Raw genomic sequence first — 18,359 nt, 5'->3', positions numbered from 1 at the left:
AATGATTCAATATATTTAATGAATAAAAGACTATTCAGGTTTTTAATTTATTTCAAGTTGTATTTTCCAAAGAATTTGTCCGTGCCATCTTGATTATCAAATATATTGGCTTAATCTTGTTTATAATATACTCTTTGTCTCACTAGCTAATCTGTAGGGTCCTTTGTGATATTAGTAAAATGTATTTTTTTCTTATTTTTTCCCTTGATCTCTCTTGATAGAGTTTTTATCAATTTTATTAACATTTTTAAAGAAAAATTTGGCTTTATTGATTTTTTTTTTTCCTGTTGTACGTTCATTGAGTTCTACTTTTATCTTCACTATTTCAATCCTTCTATTTTTTTGAGGGGGGGAGGTTTCATTTGCTGTTCCTTTGCTAATTTCTGGATACGGAAACTTAGATCATTGATTTTCAGCACTTCTTTCTCTTTTGATATCTCCATGTAAGGTCATATATTTTACTCTAAGCACCTCTTTAGCTTCATGCTCCCAAGATTTTATCACTTCAAAATATATTCTGATTATTACAACCTATTGGGGCCAGAGGCTATGTAGAATTGTATTGCTTAATTTCTAAGATGCTGCTGGTTTTCTAGCTTAATTCCATAGTGGTCAGATTGCAAATCAGTCTATATTTTGACCATTCTATGTTTTGAATCATTTTATGATTGAACGTTCTATATGCCTTTGAAAATAATATGTATTCTTTTATTGTTTGGTGTAACGTTCTACGTAAGTCAATTAGATTAAATTTGCAATTGTGTTGTGTAGATACTCTATATCCTTTTTGAATTTTGATCTGATTGATGTATTCAGAGAGGAGTGTTAAAAATCTCCCACTGTGATTGTGGATATGGCTATTTCTCCCCTTAATTCTGTTAATTTTTGCTTTATATACATCAAAGTTATATTATTTTATTCAGGCAGTACTGATTGCAGTATCTTCATATGGGTTGACTTTTTTCTCATTGTGGCATACCATTTTTATTTTTCATAATGCTTCTTGCCTTAAATACTACCTTGACTGATATAGAATTATTACATCATTTTTTGGGTGTATGTTTACATGACAAATATTTTCTACTTTTTCTTAACTTTTTAATCTAAATCCTTATATTTAAGGTGTATCTCTTATAGCCAGCATATGATTGGGTTTTGTGTCTTTATCCAGACTGACAATCTTAGTCTTTTAACTGGAGTATTTAGTTTACTTACATTTAGTGTAATTATTGATATATTTGGGATTATAGCATCCATCTTGGTATTTTTTTCTTGTTGACCTCTCTGCTTTTTGTTGTTTTTCTCCTTTCCTTGTTTCATTTGGATTAATCGATTATTTCTATTATTTAATTTTTTCATCTATAGTTGCTATTTGGTAGCTATGCTTTCTTTTAGTCATACACTAGAAATTATTAACCCTTGGAATATCATAACCTAAATATAAATATTACCTTTACCATTTCCATGATAATACTAGCAACCTAGAACGCAAACTCTCTTCTACCTTTTGTGTTATTGTTGTCATCCATTTTAGTTCTACGTACATTTAAATTCCAAAAAACTTTAAAACTATGGTTTTGTATTTTTTTACTCACATATATATGAGTCAAATACATGTTTGCTATCCTTTAAAAAATTTGCTATTCTTTTAAAGGCAAAGGGTCTTTTATCTTTGGTGGCTTTTAAGATTTTCTCTTTGATATTCAACAGTGCTACTAATTTATACCTGGATGTGGTTTTCTTGGTATTTAGTCCGCTTGAGATCTGAAAGTCTTCTTAAATCTATGGGTTGATGTATTTAATCAGTTTTGGAAAATTCTCTGTCATTATCGCTTCAGACATTGCTTCTGTCCAATTCTATCTTTCTTCTTCTGGGAACTCAATTGTTGTGTATAGAATCTTAAGCTGAGCCCCATGTGTTTCTGACATTCTTTTCTATATTTTTATTCTTTCCTCTTTGTACTTGTTAACCTATCTATATGCTTCAGTTGGGATACTTTTTATTGACTCATCCTTCAGTTCACCAATCTTGGTTTCTAATCTTTTAAATCTACTATCAAACACCCTTAATGAGTTCTTATTTTTAAATACTATATTTTTCACTTCTGGAATTTTCATTTGATTCTTTATGTAGATCCAAACTCTCTGACAGTAAATTTTTCATCTTTCAATATATTATCTTCAGTGTTTCCCATTATTTTCTTCATTATACTGTTTTTTTTTAAGTCCTTATCAGGTAATTACTGATATCTGAATCATCTGTTGGTCTTTCTCAATTGTCTATTTTTTTCTTCACTTTCAGTAATGTGGTTGTCTCTGTTAGCATGTGTAGGAATTTTCAATTGCCTGATATCATGGACATAAATACATTGTAAAGGTCTGAGATCATAATATCTTTCTCTTGAGATGTCTCCCTTTTCTCTCAACTAGGCAGGTAAAGTGATGGCTGACCAGCTTATTTCAATCAAGGACTGTGCTGAGTTGAGCCTGGATTTTAGCCCTGGTAATGTTTAGTGTATATTTCCTTTGCTCCTGGCTGACTCTCCAGGTTCCTCAACTGTAAGTCTAGTTTATTCTGTAGAGGCTGCCTCTTATCTTCAATCTCCAGTTTGCAAGACTGCCAAGAAATTTTCACTCTGCTTTTCAGTCTTTCCATTTATATTTTTAGCCTTACACGTAATTCATCAAATGTCTAACAAGAAAATTGTCCATATGCTTGAGGCCCTCTCCCTTAAAGCTATGCTGATTTATACATACCCAGAAATAGCCTTCTAAGGGTTCAAAGCCTGGATTCTTAGCTTTCTGCCCCAACCGGAATCAGTAAATGCCCCCAGGGTATAGCATCTTCAAAAGGTCAACTCATCCTTTGAGATACTTAGTTTTCCAGAGTACCATTACTTTGGAAGATCTTTACTGTTTTTGATGTATTGGTGTCTGAAGTTTACAATGCACACACACACACACACACACACAAGCACTATGTAAATAATAAAAATATACATTCCTTGCTTCATCTCATTGTCCATATATAAAGATTTCTATAACCTACACCCCCCCTTAATAATTTTTTCCTCTTTTATGCATTTTTTGAAAATGAATTTTGCATTTTTTTCTTCTCTGAGTAAGAAGTGAATTAAGGAAGCTGGATTCTTTGGGGATAATGATAGATCCTTTTGGATATGCTGAATTTAAGGTGACAATGGGATTGACATGACACCATCGGAAAGTTAGAGATATAGGACTTTAACTTAGCAACAAGCTCAGGATTGGAGATGTAAATCTGGTGGACACATGTGAAGAGATGAAATTATGACAGTGGATGGTATTTTCAAGTGAAAGAATGTAAACAGAGAAGTAAGAAGTTTCAAGGACCCTAATCCTCACTTTAGGAGTATTAAAAATAAGTGGAAAGAGTAAGCAAATGAAAGAGAATTGAAGAAGTAAAAACATAGCAGTTTAATTTAATTCATTATTAAAGAAAACAAGAGAAGAGAGGCCATGACAGTTTGACCAAATTACAATAGGTTGGTTCATTTCTATTTTGGGGAAAAATTACTTTATATTTAATTATTAATAATACGTAGGACACTTTATTCTACATCCTAAAACAAAATCTATTTTGATGGTTGAGAAAGGAAAATTTTTCTAATTAGTTTAGTAACAGTTAATTGCAGTTTTCTTAGACTATATACATTTTACAGTGAGAAAAGCAAAATAAAATATGTGAATCCAATCAACTGTCCTCTTGATATTTGTTAAATTTAGTCTTAAATCAATTACAGAAGGATTCTTTGTTTATTAGTACTAGCATAAATATTTTTACTTCTTGAAGAACAGCATTATTTCAAATAAAAAATGATTATAACAGGTGTCTCTCCACACCACCTTTTTCCATATGAAATCATAAAAGCAAATTTCGATACAAGCACTGATTTCATTGAGCAGAAAATATCCAAGTATAGGATACCTCTTTTTAAATGAATAATACATTTTTTTAATAGAAAGAATAAACCTGGGATTGTTGCAATAGTACATTATTCTACACAGCACTCGCATCTGGTTTTAAGGATTTCTTCCCTATTGCCTAGAGTGAATGACAGGTTTTATCTTCTTCCTGTCTCTTACATTTGCAAGAGTGCAATTTTATTCCCCAAAGCTTAAATAGGCCACATTCTTACATGGCATTTTTATATATCAAATTTTTTAAATGAAGACTTATATCTAGATCTCAGAAGCAACCAACAAAATTATTAAAATATGACAGCTTTCTAGATATTGCTATTAAAAATGTTCATTGTAAAACATACATATCACTAAGTATAATTAATTGCTTTAGGCTAGCTGTGTTTAACTAGACAGGTTTCTGATAATAGAATGAAGCCTGAGGGATATCTATCTGCAACCCTAGACTCAAAGGGTTAAATACAAACAAATTGGCTTGTTTTGAGTGTAAAATAATCTCTTGGTTACTCTTTCATGATCTGTAAGTTTATTGTTTTATCTCTAAAAATAAGTGCATCACTCACTAATGGTGCCCCACAAATTACAAAAGTAGAAACTGAGATATCAAAATAGTCATACAAAGAAAAGTGTTCGAATATTTCAGCCCAAGAGTAATTTACAATTATGTCACATCCAATAAAATACAGGTTTTTGCAGGTAACCAAAAGACTACAAATGTTTTCCTTGTGCATTACTATTCAAAAACTACTTCATAAATTTCATTTTCCCAGGTGATGAACCTAATAGGTGAATTACCATATTATGTGTTTTCCTTCTGCTATGCACTTTGAAGTTAAAAATTACTACAGAACAAACAGCAGATCTATTCTTTTTCAAAATAACTCAACTCAGTTGATAGCTGGGATTAGTTCCCATTTCTCTGTGTTTGATATGAGCAAGGGAATCACAACTTCCTAGAATAATACAACAGAACAATAACACTATTTATGTGATGAATTCTCAAAACGATTAATCCAATAGTCCTGGTCACATTTAATGCTAAAAGGCAACTGTTAGAAAGTTAGCAGACACTTTTGGTTACAGACTAATGTCATCTCTGTTTCCTTAGCAGGGTATGTATTAAAATATCAACCCAGGAAGTAACACACTGTAGGATGCCTTAGGATCTTTAGTTACAACACTAATATCTACACCATTAATGTAAATAATGTGGAAAACATTATAATGCAACGTATATGTTTATTTGTTGCTATCACATTATGTACCATTTTATATTACATTCCCATTATGTTAATTTCACTGACATAAAATTTTTAAAAAGCAGTTTCTCTGGTTGATTAGTTTTAATTTCCTTTACTTTCATGTGTATAATAATTAAAATATATTAATTGATATTTTAATAATAATGTTGGATTTACACAGAATTTTTGATGAACAAAACATGATCTATACAACTATGGGTTTAAAGAAAACTGAACATCACACAGTTCGGTCCTCTGTATCATATTATAGTAATTAAGCCATTTCATCACTGAACGTACACACTGAGCTGGTTAATGACTCTAATCTCTTTCATTCATAACTACATGGCGGAGAGCTTAGCAGCAAAAGCAGAAAAGACACTGAAAAATGACAACACAAAATTCTAAACTCTAACATGTAACTAGACTTTGCCTTAATATTTTACCACTGTTTATCACTTCTGGCCAGTATTCAATATGAAGGAATCACCTCTTTACAAAATGTTTTATGGAAATAAACCTTTCTTTCACATAGATGAAGACCACTGAATTTTCCTCCCTGATTCTATTTCCCATATTTCTCCTTCAACCTCAAACAAACTGACCCATTCATATGGTCAAACTATTTTATTTTTTTTGGTGGGATGAGAAAAAATCAGTTTATATTCTGTAATCTAAGTATTATCAGCAGTTTCAGGAGTTCTATTTTTGAGTTTTCACATATCTGTGTGCTTTTCAATCACCATTGCTTCCTTCTGGCACTGTATTACTTGAAGAATGTGAGACAGTTGCAGAAGCTAAAGAAATAAAAAGTTTAAATACAGCTTTCTCAAACCCTTTGAATGGGTAAGGGAGGAAAAACCCCATACGGAAAACTATATAACTTTGCCCTTTATGGTTTTCCTTTAGATTATTTGTTAAAAGGAAATTATTAAATTTTCATGTGCTCTGCAGAGCCTAACCTTGGTTTATAAGATGAAAAGAAAAGGAAATATTTTTAACTGCTTCATTGCCAAAGGACAGTCATTACCTGCCTGAGTCCATTAGAAGAAGAATTAGTCATTTGGGTTGCAACTGTCTTGAACTATAATGTTTTAGGATGTTCCCTCACTGTGGTTTCAATGCCCATGTCCACTGCCATGAGATCACAAGCTTTATTCTGTGCCTGCAGTCCACACGTGAAGCAATGAGCACAATTACAGAACATCGGTGCAGCCAGCTTGGTTCAAACCTCTCTCTTTTTTTATCTATATTAGGTAAACTCTGATCTGTTAGATCATTTTACTCAATATGCCTGAACAACTGCCTTCCAATTTTAAAGGTGATTATTTAAAACAGAAAATATCATTAAAAGACATTGTACTGTGGAATTGCTTTGAACAAAGTGGATTATAGAGAAGCCAAGGTGTATAAATTGGGTAAGTAATTCAAATCCTGGGAAGCACGTATGCTTTTCTGGCATGGAGGGAACGTGAGTTTTAAGCAGCAATCCTGTCTGCGTCCTTCTAGAGCCACCTGAACAATTCCTTTTCATTGATCACGGCATCTTCCTGTTGCCAAGAGTGTGGAGGACAAGGCCCTGCAAAAGTCACAAAAATCTGCCATCCACCAGGGCAGATTTTGCAGAAGGCCACAGTGAGGACTTGCCCAAAATCTGATCATGAAATCACAGACTTTATTTCTTGCTGTAATGTCACCCTCTTATTTTATCTTTCACCATTTGCCATTGAACACAACAAATCAAGATTTTTAATACTTTATATAGAGCCACATAGCACAGTTAAATAATAAATAAACATCCTTGAAAATACTCGGAGTGCTTTATGAAGCTCCTGTATGACTCCCATCCCCCACCCCTTCAAATATATAGCCCTGCAAAGTAGTTCCTGGAGAGTTTTTAGCTCTTTTAAAGCAGATTATCATCTCTGAGTTTTAAAAATGACAACGTCTTTGCAGGGTCATTTTGCTCTAATAAGGGACAGATAAAAGAACATTTTGCAATCTCTGTTTTTTAAAGTTACTTCAAGCTTGCAACTCTCTCACGTTTCAAGCAAGATTTCCTACTGCTTTGAATGCATTGTCTCATTTGATTCATTTGCTGTTAACTGCATTCCAGTAAAAGAAGGATGCTCATTTTAGAGATCTAAAAACTACATTATTTCAACAGTAATGGCATTCTAATAGCAATACACACACAGAAACACACAAATATACACACAGTCACAGGAAGACAGCACACAATAGAAACTGAATGAAAAAGCAAGTATTTTAAGTCTTTCCTAAACTATTTTAGAATCAAATGTTTACTTTATCCATTTATGTAATAAACAGCATTCCTCTGGTAACAATTTTATTCAACTAAAATCAATTAATTGTTTGAATTATTGCATGGCTATTTGGGTCCAGTCAGGAAAATCTTTAGTAGAGTAATAAGCAAACTAAGTGATTTCAAAAATCTTCAGGATTTTATCTTTGAAAAAATGCCTATTCTGCTTCAGAAATCTCTCAGCAGTCAATATGTTAAAAGTACTCAGCAGCATGGTCACTGTAATGATCAATATGTACACTGGTTTTGTTTAAAAAAATAAAAGCACATTTTGGTGACACACTAAAACATACTTTTGACAGTAGAAATGCAGAGACTGAGACGAGGACATCTTTCAATTTACCTTCATTCGAGGTGCATCTAAGTGACAAGAGCAGGGTGGGACTCTGCCTGACTTAGCAAGGGGCTTGTTAACACACTACTGATGACTCAGGCAAATCAGATGGCAAATTACCTTTGAGAGGTCCCCAGCCTCCAAATAGAAGCAGATAACAAACACATTCCACGTAACCCAGAGGACTAGCCAGACAGCATACTGTAGAAAAGCAAGAGAGAAATAACATATAATTAATTTTGAATCAGCTGAGTAGGATTTAAATAGATTTGAACTTGTGAACACCCAAATCTTAAGATTAGTGGGAAATATTAGATATTGCTTCTTTCTAAGGAACAGGATGAGATGTAGATTTCTCTCTCTGTTGATTTTTTTCTCACCGTTACGGACTCTTAGAGTATTACAGCTCAAACTTACTTAGGGATAGTTTTTAGGTTTCTAGACAAAAGAAGTAGCAGCCCACATTTCTGTTTTAAAGGGGAATGATTACAGTTTCTAGACAGCTAAAAAAAGTGGATGCTCCAATAGATAGATCAAATAAAACTCATCAAAAAACAACTCATATCTGCCTTGAGCAAAATCAACCTCATGTTTGATAACATACGACCTTTCTCCAAGTTTATCCAGGGTCATCTTCAAATCCGTCCCCATGTTTTTGTCCTATCTAATCAGCTTTCTTTTCTTTAGTGTCTTTTTTTTTCATTTCTCTCTTTACCTTCTTATTTTATCCTCTTCTGATGTCCCGTCACAGTGACCATCTAGTTACTATCCCTAATTTTATTCTGTTGTCTATTCAGTGTGCTTTCTTCACGGACAACAAATTCTTCTCACCAAGACATTTCTGAGCATTTGGTCAACTGAAATTTATTAAGCATCTAGACGGCAACAGACTAGGAAGACATTAAGGATACAAAGACCAATTGTAAATTCTTCCTGAATTCAAGTCAAGTGAGAGAGAGAGATAAGAAAAAAGATGATTATTATACAAGAATCATCAAAAGATTTATAGTCTGAGCACAAGAAAGGAAGATGGAAGTATTTAAACTACCCCGAGGAAAAGTAGTCCTGCAAAGCTTAATACAAGAGGTGAAACACCTTCCATAAGAGGTGAAGCAAGCTAATTTATGGCCTTTACCAAATAGAATTGGCGGGGGGGGGGGGGGGGGGGGTTGGAAGGGCTATGGTGGGAGGAGCTGTAAACAAAGAAAACATCAGGTGGAAATTTTTTAAAATGGGACAAGAGGCTATTATGTCATTTCTCTGCGAAATAAATACCAATGGCTCTTATTTTTTTATCTAGTGAATTCCCAAATCTTTATTTTATAGTTCAAGGACCTCCTTGATCTTGTACCGTGTTACCTTTTCGGACACATGTTTCAGTTCATCTCAAGTCATTATGGATTACAGACACATCCGATTACTTGCTGTTCCACAGACATGGAAAGCTATTTCTCACTTCTGTGCCATTTTGTATGTTATCCTTTATCACTTAATAATTTTTCTTTCCCCTAGGTACTCCTCTGACCACCTAGCAACATTTTATTTTTCTTCCAGGTCAATTTAAATATCACCTTCTGAGTGATATCCAATCAGAATCTTCCTAGCCCCGATTAGTACTCCAATAGACCTTGCTTGCCCTAATATCATTCCAAATATCTTATATCCAATTATTTGTATATTTTCATCCAGCACCCAATGACAAGGTGTTTGAGAAAAGGAGCTTTTTAAAATTTATGCTTATATCCCTAAATTGCTAACTTAGCACTTACACAAAATAGGTACTCAGAAATTATTTTGTAAATCAGTGAATGAATGAAGAGCAATATGGAGATAATTTTACCATTTTTGGATGCAGAACACTTTCCCCCCTCCAAGACCTGGTTTATATGAGAACACTATGCTCATTCATGTAGTATGAGGAGTAGAGCCCACTGACACAATGCATAATAATGTAATAATAGTGACTCAGCTGGTTTCCAGGGGATGAGTTTATCTAACTGCTGAATATGTGCATTGCTCAGTGAGAATACAGTGAGGGCAAAACTAAAGAGTCCAAGACAACAGAAAGGATTTGAGAGACTGTATCAGGGCTGGGGACTGGAAACGGGGTCAGGAAGCTGAGCAGGCTGCAGCAGAGAACTGCAGTTCTAGAACAGAGATCTAATGAGACATCCAGGTTTGCTCAGTATTATGAAATGTGAATTCATTTCACAAAACTTTTTTAAAAAACTAAAAATCTAGACCTAGCAACTGTTTAGCAGATTTGGATTTTAGTTCTAGAAATGTAGTGAAGTGCTAGGGCCCACTTTAAGGGTAACAAGGTGAGAAAAAAATAAAGAATGCCTACCATCTCCAGTGCCTTGGTTTGTGACTGTAAGATAGAATGAAGCAATGACTGATTGAAGTGTTTTATCATGTCCTGTGTTCATAGTGACATACTTTGCCCACCTTATTTAAAATGGAGAGCCAAATAAGCACTATTTACTAAAAGCCAAAAGAGTAGCATGAGTGAAATATTTGTTAAGAGCTGAGGGAACAAACTGTAGGACGTATACTAAATATGCCTGAAAATTTGTCACTGGCAGGCGTGCATCCTGATGGGGCATTAAAGAAGGTCAATGCTGCGGCTTCTCTATTTCCCAACTGAAATTATATTTTAAGCTCATTAAATATTAAAAATGTTACCTGCATCCATGAGGTCTACATAGCATAGTCACTTTTCCAATATTATATATTGAATACATGATAAGAATTTGGAATTTTCATCCAGGTTAATTTAGCTCTCCCTCACACTTAGTTACTTGCATTTATGGGTATGTGTAAATATAAATTATGCTATATTTAAATAGTTAAAAAGTTATGTTTATATTTTAAATAGTTAAAAATATCAAGTTGAAAAATTTATGTTTTAGTCTCCAAAATTAATAATTTTATGGAAGGATAGGTAAGATAATGGGTCACATGCAAATAAATAGCATATAAAGATTAAGAACTTGGGACCTAAAGTCTGGCTCTGTCACTGAGGAGCTCTGTGGCTACGTTGAAGGCACGTGTCTCACTACACTCCAGTTTCCTCCAATGCAAAATAGTCTTAGCAATAGTAGCACGTTCACATAATCTATATGAAGATGGAGCACCAGAATGTTTGAAAGGGGTCACTGTTTGAGTTCTTACTACGTGTTGCCATTTTATTACGATGATTATGTTATGTCATTACTTCTCCTTTTTTAAGTAGTACAGCAGTAATTCCCAAATTTTCATCTCCTTAGGACATTACAAAATATACTTTCTACAATAACCCATGTAAAACACTCCTCCATCTAATTGAACCTGCAATCTAGACTTGTTTCCTGAATGCCACATAGTCTTCCCTAGAATATTTTCTCTTTTGAAACATTAATGACAACATTGATATATGGATGGCATTTTATAAAACAAACCTTTCTTCACTTAGATAATTAAAACAAAAAGTTTTTATTTCTGGTTTAGCAAACTACATAAGTGCGTATGAAGCATTTTCTATATCTTCTTTTGTGAGTTACTTTTTTACAGTATTTATTAGTAAGGATTTTGTTTTCATTTTTATCCCTTTTCTCCCAGAGTAATCCAGAAGGACATGTCCAGAAGGAACATAATAAATCTGCCTTCCATATCTTTGCACTTACTTATCATTTTATTGTATACTTCATTACAAACCAGTTAGCCTCACAATACACTTTACTTCATTAAAGATTTACAAAAGAGAATTATCACTTTTACTGGTGTGGCAACTTTAATCAACACAGAAACCCACACTCCTGCTCAGGAGGCTCAGCCCTGCTTTGCGTTATTATCCAAAGGCGGGCCTTTACCTAATCCAGCTTCATGTCTTTTAACTTTACTCATTAACTCTCTCTCCTGTACCTTATACCTCCTTTCTTCATTCTCCTCTTTTCTTTATTCTTTTTCATATTTTCTTTTTTATTTAGTAGCTGGCATTTATCAAAATCAAATCTTTTCCAATTAGGTTTCGCCTAGTTGCCTAAACATTGACCATTTTGTTCTCCCTTGTAATTTGGCCTATGAATGTTTCTTGTCAATAAACCCTATCTTTCACACTGTTCTTAAAATTACTTGTCATAATTATTTAAGAATGTAAAGATCTGTACTAACGTCTTGCTAGTTGCTACAGCAAGTTGATGGAATATAATTGACAATTGCTCAGTTTGAATATCATTGAAAGTGATATCCTGCCCAGGAGAAAGAAACTAACAGGATAACGAGTATCATAGTTGCCAGCTATCACCTAACTTGTTTTCTGCTAAAAAAACTATTTTTCTTTAGCCTCATCTTTTCTTGTGGAAAAAAAAAAAAAACCCTGATATTTTATGTTTCAGTAAAAATTACGAGATATTATCTGTGATGATAGACAAATCCCATTTTATGGTGAAATTCACTCTTTAAGGGTTGATTTTTGCAGCACTAAGTGGACCATTTGAGAGGTAGATTGAACTTGAGTCTCCAGCTAAATGGTAAAAATTATCAGTTGAAAAAGGTAATTGAATAATCATGGTTTCCCTGTTGTATTTGTGGCTCTAATGATAAAATCAAATTAGCTGTAGAAAATAAAAATTAGTTAAGGCTATCAATCATGATAGGCCAAAATGTTGGCAAAGTTCAGAGACACAGTGCTTTTATATGCATGGTTACATAATAATTAGAAAGGCAGAGCCTCAAAATAAAAGGCTGATAAACATTTTATTGGAAAATAATGTCACATCTTAATGACTGCCAGTGTTTTTCCACCTTTCTGTTTTACAATAAAGCTACCTAAAACTAAACTCTGTATTTTTTTAATTCTAAAGTACATTTAATATACACAAAGCATATAAATTTTAGCATCAGTTTTTCAGGTTTTCATGTACACATATACACAGATACAACTTTTTAATTTTTATTCGAATTATATTCAATTTAGAAATTATTTTGAGAAAAGCTGGAAGCTTGATGGCATTGTATTTACAAAATGACTTCCTCTGCTGGAAAAATTCTGGAAAAGGAAGACTATTATTTAAGACAAGTGAATTTTCCTATCTTTCTCACAAATTCACAATGATTCTAGAATGAATTTTAGGGAAAAATGGGGTTACTCATTAAAGTTCAGAAGCAAGCATTACTTGAAATGGAGATTTAAATTTCTGTTTTATCTGGCTTCTAATTTCTTATTTCTTTTTCTCTAGTGTTTGGGGAGAGAGATACATATTGGAATAATGTATTAGTAAAGAATATTCAACTTTTCAAAGGAAATATTTCTATGTTTGCTTACTTGTGCCTTTTTTGATACCAGAAGACTTCTCATGCAAGATGTTACTAAGTGAAATATTGAATAATAACTATATCCATTTTCTAATTATGTTTCACTTTAACTTACATTTTTAAAAATTTTATGTATAAAAATGATTTTTCTCAGACCCTCAAGGAAGCATCTTTCTTGCAAACTATTTCATTATTTGTTTTCTATCTTTCTCCTTCCTCCCTTCCTTCCTTCCTTTCCTTCCTTTGCCTCCTTTCAAATATTTAGGTTGCAGTTGGATTGTAAACTCCAGGAGGGCAGAGACAACATTTTTTGTTTACCAGAAAAATGCCTGGTACAGTGTGTACATATGTAGAAGAGAGAGAGAGAGTGTGTGCAGACATATATAAATATATATATATGAATGGACTAAATTATATTAGTGCTTTCTTTAAAATTACCATAATTTAGAAAACCACTATTCAGTAATCTTAAAATAATTATTAGAAGATGAAGAGGGTAGTACAACTCAATAATGGCCGCATGATGCCATAAGTGCTTCATTAGAAAAGTTGGGCCAGTGAATCAGTCCACATTTATTAAGCACCAGTTGGATGCAAGTGACTAAAATAGATGCTATAGAGAAACATTACAGGATATGACTGAGTCACTTACTCCCTTAAAATGATTTTTATTTGTCATTGATATGCTCTCGATGTAATCTGTGGGAAGGTTTTCAAGAATGATTATTTTTACTAGGAAGCAAAACTCCTATCAGCTCACCATCACCAGTGATATCATGCTGCTAATACAAAAGTAATAATGTAATCAGTTCTAATGCATTGTGATAGAAGCATCCTTAAGAAGCATTGTATTAGCAAATCATGTCTTAAAAGCAACTCCTTTAAGCAAGCATTTCGAATTATTAACAATGAGGTGTTTTAATATATATAAATGTATACTCAAAAAACAAATGTCATTGGCCAAAACGATTAGACTATATTCATCTTTTGCTCAGACTTAATTATATTTCAGCTTAATTTGCTCATCTTCAACAGTGGTATCATTTAATCTGCCTAGGCATTCTCATCCTTTTCTCATCCATTGTTATGATTAAAAGAAAAAGAGCAAAAATGGCCCAAATAAAGCAGCTTATTTCCTAGTTCTTGATCACTTTATCATTAGTAACAAGTAACACTGTGCTTTATGATTTAAATCCCGTCTCCCACTTCATAAATCCTGTTGTATCTACTTCGTGCTATAAAAACTTGTCCCTTAAGGACCATACCTACATAAAAATACACTATTATTACAACTTCTAGTTTGACCAGGGATGAAGGCCTGATCAGTTAATTAGCCAGAATGTGATAGAAATCCAATTCTAATCGTAGATGATGTGGGAGACCATAAAGGAAGGCCAATTTCTACCTTCTTATGTTTTACCAATGCTGCTGTCATATGATGAAGGTTTCTTGTGATTTTTAAAAATTATTTTATTTTATTTTTATTTATTTTTGTGTATGTGTGAGGAAGACTGACCCTGAGCTAACATCTGTGCCAATCTTCCTCTATTTTGTATGTGGGACACTGCCATAGCATGGCATGATGAGCAGTGTGTAGGTCTGCACCCAGGATCCAAATCCGTGAACCCCAGGCCACCAAAGCGGAGTGTGTGAACTTAACCACTATGCCAGCGAGGCAGCCCTGCCTGTGATTTTTATATTTACTTAAACATTTTAAAGATTGCTTAACCTTTAGTTCATTTTAAAATAAGATTTATTATGCTTTCCTCCCAATTACAAAAATTTCTTATCGTAAAAAATATTCAAAATTTCAAACATCAGAAAAGGGAAACAGAAAATACCATACTTAGATATAATCACTGGTATCACATTAGTGTATATGTTGCCATTCTTTTTTCTATGAATACATGTTTTGTTAAATAGGAATCTTGCTCCATATTGTTACCTGATTTTTTTCACTTGGTTAAAAAGTCTCACAGAGTATTCTGCAACATACATGTCAAACAAATGATGCACTATGAGTTACTCAATTAATTTTCTATTATTTAACTTTTTGTACTTTTCTTATTCTATTTTGATCAATTCTTATAAATTTGGATTTTGTTTAAAATGTTTAGTTTAATTTGACATATTCAATCATACTTGAAAATATTTTGCTTAAGCAGACTATTTCTAAGACTATAAATGTTAGAATACCCAACGGGCATTATTTTAATGAACATATAAACATGCCTATTAAATTTTTTGCAACTCTGAATAAACCTAGTATCCCTCAAGGTGTTCTATTCTTCTCGAAGCAAAAAAAGTAGAAAATAATTCCCTTTGATTGAAAAAACAATGATACTCATTTGGCATGAAGACACTTGTATATGACTGATTTCTTTCCTTTTAACTCATGGAAAATATTTCATAGGAAGATATTTACAGCCCTAAGGCCGGGAGGATAGACTGAAAGGACTTTTGATACTAAATAATAATAAATCAAGTTATATAGGAACATTCTAATTTATGTATGCAAATAAGGAATTTGAAAGGCTAATAAAACATAAGAACTAGTATAAAATTCCAATCTATACTTTTAAAAGCTGAAACTTGACAGTCTAAGAATTAAATAGTGATTTTTTCTTCACATTTTTTTTTTGTATAGCAGTGTTTTAGGATGCAGATTATACAATGCAGATCTGAAAGTGATAAGTGATGAGAAAAGAATCTCGTTCAAACTGTTGAAAAGGCAACTTCTGTTTTACGGTCACATATTGATCATCACTTGTGCTTACAAGTGACATCAAAAAACAGTATTTATTTTTGCCAGTAAGTGAATAATCTAAAAGTCATTCATACTGATCTCTTTGGTGTTTGTAATCACTGTTACAAAAGTTAAATAAGAGTCGTTTTCCCTGTGTTGAGCTTTCTTGGACGAGCCCAATAGCACTAAAGAAAATGAAATTGCCTCTGGTTAGTGTTTTGGGTCTTTGAAGATCACAATCAAGAAGATATTATTATGCATTTTTACAAAACTAATATCACATGAATTTGAAAAATTTTATATCATATATCTAATACTGTCTTTATTTCATTACTTTGCTGTTCCTTCACTCCCCACACATAAAATGGAAGACTGAGAAATGGTCCTCCCAAAGATAATCCATGGAACCTATGAATATTATTTTATATAGAAAAAACAATTTTTAAAGTCTTTGCAGATGTGATTAAAGATTTTGAGATGGGGAGATTATCCTGGATTATCTGGGTGGGCTCAAATAATTGCATGTATCCTTATAAGTGGGAGGCAGATGGATATTTTATACATATAAATAGGCAATGTGAACAGAGCAGAATGATATTTAAAGATGCTAGGCTTGAAGACCGTAGTGATGTGGTCACAAGATGCAGCAGTTACTAGAAGCTGGAAGAAGCAATGATGAAAGTTTCCCCTCGAGCTTCTGGAGGTAGTATGAGCTCCGTTTTTGACTCAGGGATACAAATTTCAGACTTCTGGACTCTAGAACTATGAGAGAATGAATTTGTGTTGTTTTAAGCCACCAAGGTGGGAGATCTCATCAAGATGGCAGCATAGGTAGACACTGAACTCACCTCCTCCCATGAAAACAACTAGCTTACAACTATTCTTAGAAAAATTACCTCAGAGAGACAACTGAAAACTGGATAAAAAGAACCAACCACAACAAGGGACAGTCCTGACTGAGGCTGAAGAGGCAAAATTCACTCTGGAGAGGAAAAAAGCCACCTCTGTGAGCTGTGGAGCTTCACAGCTGGCCAGCGGGAGACACTATAAGGTATGCAGCCTTCCCTGAAGTAGTGGGGACCTTAGCGGGGGCATATTACCACTATAAAGATCCTTCAGACTCAGCACAAGTGAGACAAGTCTCATAATACACGGCTTTGCTAGCTATTAAATGCAATGGGAGATACCCCAGAAAATCTATTGGACGTAAAGCAAAAAAAGCCAGCTTCTAAAAGGCCCACACACAAATTCACTCAACTCACAGAGAAACCTAAAATCACCTGAAAGAAATTTTAACAGTCCTTTGGTGGAAGGAGACTCATCTGGTAGGCTCTGGGTGCATCTTGGTGAGAGGTGAGACTTCTGTGGAGACTGAAACATTGGTGCCAGCCACTGTTTTGACCTAGTACAGGTGTGCTGACACAATAGCAGATGCCATTGGAGTTCTTCACCTGGCTTATTAGCCCAGGGGTCTGCCAGACCCACTGGGGCACAGACTTAATCCAGTACAGCCAGGGCAGGCAGCCTGCCCTACGGACTGGGCTCACCCAACAGCAAGCCCTCAGGCTACTTTTTGGCCTGCATAGACTGGGTGCCTTCATCCTCTACAGGCAGATAAGTGTGTCCACCTCATGGGGCAGGGCCTGTGTGAGGAACAGGTGAACTGTGGGAAGCATTGGTGGAGAGTGTGGGGGCCTCTGCAGTGAGGTGACTGGGTATGCTCCAGGGGATCAGGAAGTGTGCACAGGCCAGAACTGTGTTGATGGTGTGTGTGGACCTGTGGGGGGTGGGGTTTATTAGTGGCAGAAGACCCATGCTTCAGAAACAGCCACAAAGGGGATCAGCCCTGCCTTCCACTGCCTGAAATAATTGGGTACTCCTGTGCCTGGGGCTGGCCCCACTCAGCTGCGATCCTAACACAGCTGACAACAGCCTTGCAGGCCTGAGGCCTAGAGCAACTGTAAGCCCCTGAGTCTAGCAACCAGCCACACTGGGTGCCTACTCACTTAACAGAAAAACTGCAACAGAAGTGTGCTATTAGACCTTGCAGCCAAGGGTCCCGGGGATCCCCAAACCCAATTTACAAACAGCCAGCCAGGGAGGGAAAGACTAGACTCCCTGGGTACCTGCAGTAAGAGAAACCCTGCCACAGAAGAGGGTCACACGTAGCCCACACAGGGGTCACTCCTGGAACAAGTGGACTGGTTACAAGAGGGAAGCACACTGCTGGGCCTCAAAAGGAGTCTCTTACAAAAGGCCACTTCTCCAAGATCAGGAGTCATAGCTGACATAGATATAAGCACAGAAAGAAGCATAATTAGGAGGCAAAGGAATATGTTCCAAACAAGGTAACAGGACAAAATCCAAGAAAAAGAACTAAATGAAACAGAAATAAGCAATCTACCTGACAAAGAGTTCAAACAAAAACTCATAAGGATGCTCACTGATCTTGGG

General features: G+C 34.5%; 1 protein-coding gene across 7 annotated transcripts in view; it reads right to left on the bottom strand.

Moving 5' to 3' along the window:
• Positions 1-18,359, bottom strand: part of NKAIN2 (sodium/potassium transporting ATPase interacting 2) — a 921,761-nt gene that overhangs the window by 412,420 nt on the left and 490,982 nt on the right. For 5 of the 7 annotated variants that reach the window (XR_001379336.3, XR_002811177.2, XR_011422191.1 and 2 more), the window contains one exon: positions 7,985-8,065. The exons of the other annotated variants lie outside the window; for them this stretch is intronic. Coding sequence is in view for 2 of the 5 variants with exons in the window: in XM_001504216.7 (XP_001504266.1) it covers positions 7,985-8,065 (81 nt within the window). In the remaining 3 variants the exon portion in view is untranslated. The remainder of the gene's footprint in view (positions 1-7,984; positions 8,066-18,359) is intronic. 7 annotated transcript variants of the gene reach the window in all.

Source organism: Equus caballus, chromosome 10, assembly GCF_041296265.1.
Source record: "Equus caballus isolate H_3958 breed thoroughbred chromosome 10, TB-T2T, whole genome shotgun sequence".
Lineage (NCBI taxonomy): Eukaryota > Metazoa > Chordata > Mammalia > Perissodactyla > Equidae > Equus > Equus caballus.
Note: the sequence above shows the minus strand (reverse complement) of the source record. Positions and strands in the feature narration are given on the sequence as shown.